Consider the following 12464-nt stretch of genomic DNA (forward strand, 5'->3'; position numbering starts at 1 on the left):
CTTTTCGATTTTTATCTTGGAAATTCCTCCAGAAAAAAATTAGAAAATAAATTTAGAAAATTGCTAATCATTCTTATGGACACTCTTTTAGTGATTTCTTTGAATAATTCCTTGGAAAACTTATCCCGAAATTTCTTCGGAAGTTCCTTCAGGAATTGCTTTGAAAAATCCTAACTAATTTAGTATTTTTTAATATATTCCTAAAGAATTTTCGAGGGAATACTCAAAAGCATTTACAAATCCAACCCTAATTGATTTCCCGAAAAAATTTCTAGATTTCACCAAGAATAGCTTCAGAAATTCTCCAGGAATTCTTTAGAAGATGGCAAAACAGTTTTTTGCGGAAAAACGATCCATTAACGTTCACTACATTTCCAATAGATTTGATTGGTATATTTCTTCAAATATGTTGAAGGATTTTTTCATCTTTTGACAGAATTTCACTCATGATCCCCGGGTTTTGAAATTTCCCTGATTATGTCAGAAATTCCCTGATAATTCCAGGTATTTTCCAGGTGGGGAGAAATTCCCTGATAATTCCAGGTTTTCCAGGTTTTTCCAGGTAGTAGACACCCTGCGCCATCTTGGAAAGTGATCGTTACGTCAGTGGTTCGTGGCAAGTGACACACCCAGGCCAAGCCAACCCGGTTCCGATTATTGAAAGTTTCAATATTTCTCAGATTTCCCCGTTTATCCCGGACCCAGAAAGAGGTCACCATACCTCACTCTCTATACGTTCTGATTAGAATTTCTTTCACCGTGTGGCCTTTGAGTTGTTCCATCATGAGGCACTGTTTGTGATTTTCACCCATCCGAGATATGCTGATGGATATGTTGCACCTGGATCATCGAGTGACGTTGAGTTTGTTGTGTCGATTCCTCTTCTTCCGACCCTGAAGATCCCCTTTTCCACTGAGCATAGCCTAGGGGGTTATAACGTGTAGCCATGGACCGATCCGAATGAAGAATACTCTTATATACCGCACAGGCCACTTCGGCCTTCGTCTGAATAAATAATAATTATAATAATAAATAATAATAACCGTGTTAAATCCGTGCTTCTCTGCTACAAGTCGTACCTACAAGAAAAGTTATATGATCTTTAAGACAATTCTTCAACGTGGAAACCGCATTAAAATTCAATTCAAACATGAAAATATACTTCAAAATGTGAATTTTTGCTACAGGTCAAAAATGCACCACAATCAAAAGATCTATTATAATTGAATATTGTGCACACATGTTTGCACTGATACAAATCTGAATTTATCATAACATAATTTATCAAAAAACCACTCTCTATGGGGTAATATGGGCATACCTGCACAGAGCAAGATATTAGGCCTTAATATGCTAACAAGTTCAAATTTCAGTTGCCGAATACAAGAATATTATCATCTATGTTAGATTCATTACGGATAAATTACAACACCGCATTAACGGATCGGAACAGAAAAAATGACTATTAATCAATTGAAATGTGTCTGTGCGAACGGTAAAGAGTGGTAAATCGATTCAGCCCGCTGCTGTGCGGTTTATCAATCTCATTTTATATAGAATACTTTAAACTGTTGTAGGAATATCATATTCATCCATATTACAACACTTTTCTCTCCCAGAAATCATTTTGGAAGGGTGGCTCATACTGCCCCTAATGGTGGCTCATTTTGCCCCGTATAGTCGGGAGCACACATTAAAATCAATACATTCTCAAAAGTGCATTCCAACAATTTCCAAACGTATTTTTCACCATTCATCGACGTAATATGGAAGATAACACTCCCTAGCATAAGTCAACTACATTTGAATTAGGAAAATTATTTTGAGCTTTTTAGTGGAATGTCTTCACTTGTCATAAAACGAGTTTGTACAATCCCATTGAATTCCACTACTTAATTGTATCTTGACAGATACGTATTTCGACCTCAACAGTAAGGCCGTCTTCAGTGTCTCGTACTTGACTTGAGTCGAGTCAAGTACGAGACACTGAAGACGGCCTTACTATTAAGGTCGAAATACGTATCTGTCAAGATACAATTCAGTGGTGGAATTCAATGGGATTGTACAAACTCGTCTTATGACAAGTACATTTGAATGATGATTTATTGAGCTTTAGAGCGCTTTTCGGCACGATTTCCTTAGGTGGCCCATATTTCCCCTAGCTGTTTTAGTGTTTGTTCGTTTTTTTAAGTTTTTGACGATATGTATGCTTATTTTTTTACCATCATTATGACATAAGTAGTCTGTTGATGTAGACCATAAATACCTAAGTAAATTATTTAAAAGTCAGGACTCGATAGGTTTCCATCTCACCAATTTTTGAAAGGACAAGGATTAGCTACAAGTGTAAAAGAGAAAGGTGAGCCTAGGGCCTATGCGTGAGCACTCATCCCGATTGTGACTATAAAACCAGAAAAAAATGTAAGAATAAATCAGTTTGTTCTTGATTGGAAAACGACCAAGTCGTTAATGATCCTTTTTTCCGAAATATCATCTTCCAAGGAACACAATTGAATAACTCAGTTATTCAGGACAAGTTTCTCCCCAGGATCGCCAAACTGCCCATCCATAGTTTGGCATGTAGCACCTGGGTATTCTTGAGCTGGAAGCAAGATAAGGAACGAGTTTGGAACCAGCTATCGTCATTAGACGTTAGCATGTTTTGAACCTCATACCCATCAAAGGTTCTTACTTGCGTTCACTTCCAACAAAGTTACCCTTGTGCGCCCAATTCCTTCGGTTGGAAGGAATATAGCGCCCGAATCGCTCGAATATAGCGGCGTCGGTAATAATGGCAATAATTTAAGTAAAATTAAATGTATAAATTCTTAACTAATTTGCACAAAGAGTTACGTCTGTTTGTCTGTGTATGAACATTAAATTCTGACTTACCCATTGACAGCCCACGTGTCGTTGTGAGATCCTCCAACAATCTGCAGCATGTTCTTCCGGGTGCTCCCACAGCGTGTGTGCAACATGGTCATCATTTTTGGAGGCACTAAGGTGTCCGCTAGGCCAGAAACAAACAGCATCGGGGCAGAAATAAACTGAATCTTGTGCACCGACAGAAACTTGTTCCGATAGCAGAAGTACGGCAAATAACGAATGCACGGGTGAATCAGTTCCACGGCCATGTCGGGAATGCTCGTGAAAGTATTCTCCACTATAACTCCCATCAACTTGGACCCGTAAACTGCGTCGGCAGCCACATCAATAGTAACTGCCCCTCCGAGCGATCGCCCAAACAGAACGATCTGACTGTGGTCGAGATCGTGTCGACCGCATAGATGGTCGACTACGGTCCTAGCATCGGAGAAGAAACTTCTCTCACTTGCCGTTCCATCCGAGAGACCGTAGCCCCGATATTCCACCATCATAACGTTACACTGGAGCGTGTGGTAGAATCCGCTGGCATTCTGTAACCGATGTCCCATGTTTCCGGCATTCCCATGAAAGTATACGAACGTTGGAACGTACCGACCCTTGTCCCCAGGGTGTCGAATCCAGAACGCATGTAACGTCACCCCGTCTCTTGTTTTTATGTGCAACGTTTCATAAGGCAGTCCGTGCATTGATGGAACCGGGACAAATATTCTCGAGTTTGTCGGTAAGTCCGGGTGGTACAGCAGGTTGTCCTGCGCATGGTACAGAATACCTAAAATTGTAATTGAAAATTACAAAAATGGCAATAACGATTATGTTGTTTTCGCCTTTGCTAATAAGGTTTTAACACTTTGAATGGCAAATTACAACTTTTTCCATTGAAATAACTCACTCACCCGAAACGGCGAAAAGCAACAACAGGAATGCGAAAAATCCTCCGTAGATAATATAGATGACGAAAGCAGCCAACAACGCGGCTCCGCTAGCAGCCCAGATACGCATCGCAATTCCCGTAACAACCCGGACAATCTTCCAGTCCCGGAACGGCATCCTTTAAGCTTGTATTTGAATATGGTCAGAAATATGGTAAAGTACCGACAGCAGCAACTAAATGCTTTGTTTCTGGATGTCGACGATGGAAAAAGTGGAATTCACTTGGGGGACACTAAACGAATGTGGTCGGAGGAAGTAAAAGTTCCGCGGATGGGTTCCAAGCCATGGGGAATGCGATTGACGGCAGAGTTTGCTTTGCTCACTGATCACTAACTCAACAATAAAAATTCAGTAATTGGCTCAATTGTACAACACTTCCATATTTTAATATTAAACAAATGAAACATACGAGGAAAATTTTAGAAAAAAATTTAATCATCAACTTTTTTTCAGATAATTTTTACTGTTTTTGCCTGTTTTCGCTATTTTCATTCGTTTGTTTTGTTACAAACATTCTTATTTTGCGAAGCGTTGTCAAACGCAATGGGAGTACGTTCACAAATGTTTCTTCCAGGGGTTTTCAAACAGGGGGAGAAGGCGGAGCACTGAATCCCTACACGGACAGATAAATCAACCCAAACTTTGAGTTCAATATACGCACTGATGAGAATATCGCAGAAAAAATTTACCCAAATTTGGGTAGTTTTCCCTTTCTTTCCCATGATTGCTATTGGTGCTTTGATGTTGCTTGAAGAAGAAGAAGCAGAAAGATGATAATCGAAAAAATCTCCACGGGAAACCATACGGAGAAGTTTTTAAAACTCTTCTCAAAAATTCTAGAAGCAATTTAATTAAAAACGGTAAGCAGTACGGGCATTGACGAATACGTATATATTCGTCAATGGTACGGGGTTGGACTTTTCTTATACTGTGTTTTAAGTGTAATATTAGAAAATAAATTTTCGAATAGAAATATTGTGTTTATTATACAGTCAATCTTTCTGCTTCTTCTTCTTCATGCAACATCAAAGCGCCAATCAAAACTAGAGCAAGATGCAAACACCTCACCGAGGTTGCTCAGCCCAATAACCCAAATTTGAGTAAATTCAATATTCTCTATTTTGGGTTGATTAAGGTCCGCTTTGGATAAATTAAACTCAGCTTTGGGTAAATTGTTTACATGGTATTAAAGGCAAACTACCTAGTGCCAGAAAAGTCATTTTACTCAAATTTGGGTTATTGGCCCAAACTACGGTTTTGGGTGCAAAGAATCCACTTTTGGGTAGTTTTGGTTTTCAGTGTACCCCGACATGTTTTTTTTTTCTTCCTAATGCTACGTTTAGACAAGGCAAGTGAATTGAGCAAGTCGCTTGAATCGAACGCGAACTGAACGTGTAAACACCTTAATTCAATTCACTTGAACGAAAAGAAAGTTGAACATGTTCAACTTTTGGCAAGTCAATTGAATTCAACTGAGTTGTTCAATTCACTTGCCCTGTCAAAACGTAGCATAAAGGTAGCCTCACACGTCGGGAATTTGGTCCGCGGATTTTTTCCCCATGTATTTTTATATATGCGATGTTTTCGGGATTTGGGCACGGAAAATCAAAATCCCGGCCCCATTTAAAATGCACGGGGGCCAAAATCCGGCGGAAAATTTTCCCGAGGTGTAAGGTAGCCTTAAACACTGTAAACTAGACAATACCCATTAAAGAGTTGAAAAGACCCATTTTTTCATGATATATAAAGCTGTCAAAATAATGGGTACTTTGAAATTTTTGATAATGTGTACTTTTACCTCATTTGGAAGTTAAAAGATTTTACCCATTAATGGGTGAAAATCTACTTAAGTATTTTTGTGACAACCAATCGAGAGGAAAAGCAGAGAAGCTGAACGAGCTGTACGAGATTTCGTGTGGATTAAATGTAAGTTTTATTTTTGCCTAATTAAGTTTTTTAGAGTAATTTTAAAGAATTAAATCATTTGGTATTGCAGATAACGGCGTTTCAATTTGCTTTGCCAGATGACGGTCGTCGGGGAACAAAAAAGAAACATCACCATCAGGCGAATGGGATTCCGCCTCGAAACCTCTACCGACGCATACAAATTTTGAAGCCACATATGTTTGATTCCGCTTTCAATGATGAAGTCCGTATCTACCGCATACCTGTGAACCGCTGGATGAAAAAGGATCCTGTTTGCTAGAACTTTTGCTCCCTGGGAGTGCTGCACCGGTCAAAAACCAGTATCGCCAGTCTGGACGAATATCCGCCTCTATTAGAGATAGTGGTTTGATTTTGCTGAGAAGTATGGACGATCCTGTGAACTCTCGGATGTACAGGCCAAAACGGAACCGCCTTCTTGTGATCCCAATCAATCAGTGCAAAAACTATACTCACATGTTACACATGAACTGTATTATTATGCCGTATACAATAAACATTACGATTATATTCTCCATAAATAATTTCTTTTACTATTTCGATTGATGGAATATTTAATTTTTGTAGCTGTTTCTGATATGTCTGCGCTCAAAACTCTCGACGGTGATCAACACGCGTCGGAGTCGTCCGCCGCGGCTAAACATTGGGCGGCTACAAGACGGTAGACTAGCCCAAGACTACGCGCAGCAGCTGGAAGTGGCACTCCCAACGGAAGAGCAGCTAGGCGCAGCATCTCTTGAAGATGGCTGGAGAGATATTCGATCCGCCATTGGAAGCACCGCAACCGCTGCACTAGGCACGGTGGCTCCGGATCAGAGAAACGACTGGTATGATGGCGAATGTGAGCAGTTAGTTGAGGAGAAGAATGCAGCATGGGCGAGATTGCTGCAACACCGCACGAGGGCGAACGAGGCACGATACAAACGGGCGCGGAACAGACAAAACTCGATTTTCCGGAGGAAAAAGCGCCAGCAGGAAGATCGAAACCGTGAAGAGACGGAGGAACTGTACCGCGCTAATAACGCACGAAAGTTCTATGAGAAGTTGAACCGTTCACGTAAGGGCCACGTGCCACAGCCCGATATGTGTAAGGACATAAACGGGAACCTTCTTACGAACGAGCGTGAGGTGATCCAAAGGTGGCGGCAGCACTACGAAGAGCACCTGAATGGCGATATGGCAGACAACGGTGGCGGTATGGTAATGAACCTAGGAGCACGCGCGCAGGACATGCGACTTCCGGCCCGAATCTCCAGGAAATCCAGGAGGAGATCGGCCGGCTGAAAAACAACAAAGCCCCTGGAGTTGACCAACTACCAGGAGAGCTGTTTAAACACGGTGGTGAAGCACTGGCTAGAGCGCTGCACTGGGTGATTACCAAGGTTTGGGAGGATGAGGTTCTGCCGCAGGAGTGGATGGAAGGTGTCGTGTGTCCCATCTACAAAAAGGGCGATAAGCTGGATTGTAGCAACTACCGCGCAATCACATTGCTGAACGCCGCCTACAAGGTACTCTCCCAATTTTTATGCCGTCGACTAACACCAATTGCAAGAGAGTTCGTGGGGCAGTACCAGGCGGGATTTATGGGTGAACGCTCTACCACAGACCAGGTGTTCGCCATACGTCAGGTATTGCAGAAATGCCGCGAATACAACGTACCCACACATCATCTATTTATCGACTTCAAAGCCGCATATGATACAATCGATCGGTACCAGCTATGGCAGCTAATGCACGAAAACGGATTTCCGAATAAACTGATACGGTTGATCAAGGCGACGATGGATCGGGTGATGTGCGTAGTTCGAGTTTCAGGGGCATTCTCGAGTCCCTTCGAAACCCGTAGAGGGTTACGGCAAGGTGATGGTCTTTCGTGTCTGCTATTCAACATCGCTTTGGAGGGAGTAATACGAAGGGCAGGGATTGACACGAGTGGTACGATTTTCACGAAGTCCGTCCAGTTATTTGGTTTCGCTGACGACATTGATATCATGGCACGTAACTTTGAGAGGATGGAGGAAGCCTACATCAGACTGAAAAGCGAAGCTAAACGGATTGGACTAGTCATCAACACGTCGAAGACGAAGTACATGATAGGAAGAGGCTCAAGAGAGGTCAATGTGAGCCACCCACCACGAGTTTCTATCGGTGGTGACGAAATCGAGGTGGTAGAAGAATTCGTGTACTTGGGCTCACTGGTGACCGCCGATAACGATACCAGCAGAGAAATTCGGAGACGCATAGTGGCTGGAAATCGTACGTACTTTGGACTCCGCAAGACGCTCCGATCGAATAGAGTTCGCCGCCGTACCAAACTGACTATCTACAAAACGCTTATAAGACCGGTAGTTCTCTACGGACACGAGACCTGGACGATGCTCGTGGAGGACCAACGCGCACTGGGAGTTTTCGAAAGGAAAGTGTTGCGTACCATCTATGGTGGGTTGCAGATGGCGGACGGTACGTGGAGGAGGCGAATGAACCACGAGTTGCATCAGCTGTTAGGAGAACCATCCATCGTTCACATCGCGAAAATCGGAAGACTGCGATGGGCCGGGCACGTAGCCAGAATGTCGGACAGTAATCCGGTGAAAATGGTTCTCGACAACGATCCGACGGGAACAAGAAGGCGAGGTGCACAGCGTGCAAGGTGGATCGATCAGGTGGAGGACGACTTGCGGACCCTCCGCAGACTGCGTGGTTGGCGAAATGCAGCCATGAACCGAGCTGAATGGAGAAGTCTTTTATGTGCAGCACAGGCCACTCCGGTCTGATGATAAATAAATAAAGCTGTTTCTGAAAACAAAAAGGGGTAAATTTTACACATTTTCCAAAAAAACTGTTGTTCAATAGTGGGTAAAAATCACTCGTTAAGTTGACGTACAAACGGTTTACTCATTAATGAGTAAACGACGTTTACTCTTTTAATGAGTTGAACTATTTAACTTCTTTTTAACTTTTCTTTTTTACCCATTAAAGAGTACTTTGGTGGCACAGTGAAGGCTGCCTTACACCTCGGGAAAATTTTCCGCCGGATTTTGATCCCCGTGAATTTTAAATGGGGCCGGGATTTTGAGTTTCCGTGACCAAATCCCGAAAACATCGCATATGCAAAAATGCATGGGGAAAAAATCCGTGGATAAAATTCCTGAGGTGTGAGGCTGCCTTAAAGGCTGCCTTACACCTCGGGAAAATTTTCCGCCGGAATTTGGTCCCCGTGTATTTTAAAGGGGGTCGGGATTTTGATTTTCCGTGCCCAAATTCCGAAAACATCGCATATGCAAAAATACATGGGGAAAAAATCCGCGGACCAAATTCCCGAGGTGTGAGGCTACCTTAAACAATGGAGGGGGAATCTGCTCAACAGACATCCTGGGTTGACCAGGAAGTGCGGGGTTAGGGATCACCGAGGTAGGCAGGACTACATCCTCGACCCGCTAAACCGTTTCCATTGCCGCCAAGCCCATAGTCCCTTCGGTACAACCAGAAAGTATAGAATAATGTGGAAAACACCTCGCTCCTACGGTTGCCCATGGCAACGTGTTATTAAGAAATGATGATTCTCACAGCGTGTTGATGTCCTAAGGCTCGAAAGAGAAAGTAATATTGAATGCTAACTATAACAAAATACTACAATATCATCTGTACAATTCTACAGGTATGGAGGATCAAATATTCAAGCTACCACCATTTGAATGCGACAATGTACCACTAACGGAACTCAGGCAAACATGGATCGACTACAAGAAGCAATTCGAATACATAGCCGCTGCTCTAGGTAAAAAGCAGAAAAAGAAACTCAAAAATATCTTTCTCGCCGTCGCTGGTCGTCAACTGCAGCGTATATACGAAGGCTTACCAGAGGACAACCATGCAGCGATCGGAAATGAAGAGGACGACTTTGACAAGGTAATGCGCCAGCTTGACAAATACTTCGCTCCCAAACGTCACGATACATTCGAAAGACATTCATTCTGGAATGAAAAACCAGTCGCAGGTGAAACACTAGACAAGTTCTTGCTGCGAGCGAAAGTATTGGCCAACAAGTGTCAGTTTGGAACCACAGAAAAAGAAAGTAAAGATGCAGCTGTAATTGACAAAATTGTAATGCTCGCACCGCCAGAGCTCCGGCGGAAAATTTTGGAGAAACCCAACATCAACTTGGATGAGCTAACAAACTTAGTCAACACCCATCTATCCGTCCAACAGCAGATTCGCGAGCTCAACCAACATACTACCGGTTCATGGAACATGCCCGAGGGCAGTCGGGGAAACATGTTCGTCAACAAGATCACCGGAAATGACAACAAATCACGTCGGACAGAAAATCGTTTCTCAACCGAGTGTGGCAGGTGCGGAAATAAGCAACATAAGCCCAAGGAACAGTGTCCAGCCATAAATGTTTCGTGTCGTAACTGCAACCGTTTCGGACACTATGCCAAAAAGTGCCGGTTTCTCGCAATTAAAGGAACGACAGAAGCAATTAGGCCAAAACGCAAAATTTACCACGGAGAAACAAAACTATCATCCATCAAAGATACAGAAACTTAACGCCATCAATACAAATGAACCGGTGGCTCAGCGAGCATCTAACTTAGAACGAGAAAATCAGGACTCCTTTATACATGCTATCAGCGACAACCATGATGAAATGGTATGGTGCAGAATAGGGAACGTGCTCATCGAAATGATGATCGACTCCGGAAGCAAGCACAACATCATCGACGAGCCAACATGGCGATACATGCAAGATCGAAATGCTACCATGAGAAACGTTCGACCATCGTCCAAAAAACTTTCAGCATATGCTCAACGCATCCCGCTGGCCATCATATGCACATTTGAAGCAGAAATAGCAGTTGTCGAAGGAAAAAACATCAGTTTCACTACCAGCTTCTACGTTGTGAAAGGTGGAGAGCAAAATTTACTCGGCAGAGATACAGCTAAACAACTTGGGGTGCTGCTAATTGGTTTACCCAGCGTCGTTTGCTCAGAACCACTTCAACACATCTCCGAAAATTCAGTTGACAGATTCCCTGTAATTAGAGGTAGTTACTAGTACTATATATAATAGCCCTGTTTGTCTGTCCGGTGACTAGCCAACCAGACGCAGCACGCGGGGAAATTCTAACAAAAAATAAAATATTTGAGATTTCAATTCTTTTTTACTATCAGATGCAGAAAACAAAACCAATGACAACCTTAGACAACCAGACACAGCATTTGATAAAAAAAAATCACAGACAACAGACGTTGAAAATTTTGATTTTTTTTTTAATGCGTGAATTAATGAACCGTTTATATTGAAAAATAAAAAACAATTGCCGCGGGCGCTACTGCGTCCACAAATAAGCTAGTTTATAATAAAGAACAATTACTAATGATTCAATAATAATTAAAGGTGTATAAATACGTATCAAGATTGACGAATGCGCCACGCCCGTGACACAGCATGTGCGACGTGTTCCAATAGCCCTTCGCCAACAGGTTGAAGATCAATTAAATCGTCTTCTGAATCAAGGTATCATTGAAAAAGTCAGCGGCCCAAGCCCGTGGGCAAATATTATATATTAACAATATACAGTGATCGTTCGCTAATTGGGGCACGACCTCACCCCAACTAGCGAATGCCGTTCGCTAATTGGGGCGCTTTGACAAGCGTCAATGTTGTTTACTTTTTGCATTGAACAAAGGAAAATTTTACGCGCCAGAAAATATCGATCCCGCCAAACACGGAAACAAAACGTCAACACGTTTTTGACATCACATTTTGACGTTTAGCTGCTTTTTAATTGGGTTTCGCCCCAATTAGCGAACCCCCAACTAAAAAGCGCCCCAACTAGAAAAAACCCAATTAGCGAACGTTCACTGTAGTCCACTCTTGCGTAAAACAGGCGAACACGCGATTGAAGCGCTACAACGGATGGCGGTCGAACCATTTAGCAGTAGTCGTCGCAGTAAACGCGTCGACGTGCGTCAATGCTTTGCTTTCATTCAACGCTGCGCATCATTATACAGTTTGACACTTATTACACGTCTGAGTTCTCTTTCTTCCCATTGCAATTTCAATATTGTTTGACTCAGTAAAAGTTCAACACTTTCACTTATTTTTCCCAGCAACAGTCACCCATGTTCTTAAATCGGATGAAAACATTTAGCTTAGGTGAAAAATGTAGCTCATAATAGTGGAATATATTGTATATTTTTTATTGTAAACATAGTTTTTACCTCAATGTACAGAAATAGAAAAAAATGATTAAAATATATTAAATTCTTATAGTATCTGTACGATGGTACAGATCGCAATAGACTTGAAAGAAATGTGATGAGCTGGCCCAGAGTTTTTATTTTACTCCGGGTAGACTAATTAACAAGTGAGAGGGAGTCACAACAAATTTTCTAATTTTTCAAAGTGGACAACCAGAACGAAAGCATTATTCATGGACTCAAGTTGATTACTAGAATACAATTAATTTTAAATATTTATTTGATGAAACACATGTCGTAGAGAGGAAAAATGTTAATATTGCGTTTGAAGCAGCGTGCCTTAGTGATCCTCCGACTGGCGCCGGACGGCTGGAAGTCGGTTTTAGAAGCGGCTTTGGAAATTTGTTTTGACGCGATAGCCTTTCCGCAGTAGTCCAATGGCAGATAACAGATCATGCGGTTTTAAATGTTTGCTGGTCAAAACAGTCTTAGAAAAG

General features: G+C 42.2%; 1 protein-coding gene across 1 annotated transcript in view; it reads right to left on the bottom strand.

Annotated features, from left to right (window-relative positions):
* LOC134211982 (protein ABHD13) overlaps nucleotides 1-4326 on the bottom strand; it is a 58004-nt gene extending 53678 nt beyond the window's left edge. Inside the window, exons 1-2 of the mRNA XM_062689420.1 lie at nucleotides 3780-4326; nucleotides 2893-3655 (exon numbers count right to left, since the gene is read on the bottom strand). Of these exons, the coding sequence (XP_062545404.1) occupies nucleotides 2893-3655; nucleotides 3780-3933 (917 nt within the window). The 5' untranslated portion in view covers nucleotides 3934-4326. The remainder of the gene's footprint in view (nucleotides 1-2892; nucleotides 3656-3779) is intronic.
* Nucleotides 4327-12464: the final 8138 nt, after the last annotated feature.

This window comes from Armigeres subalbatus, chromosome 2 (genome assembly GCF_024139115.2).
Source record: "Armigeres subalbatus isolate Guangzhou_Male chromosome 2, GZ_Asu_2, whole genome shotgun sequence".
NCBI classification, from domain to species: domain Eukaryota; kingdom Metazoa; phylum Arthropoda; class Insecta; order Diptera; family Culicidae; genus Armigeres; species Armigeres subalbatus.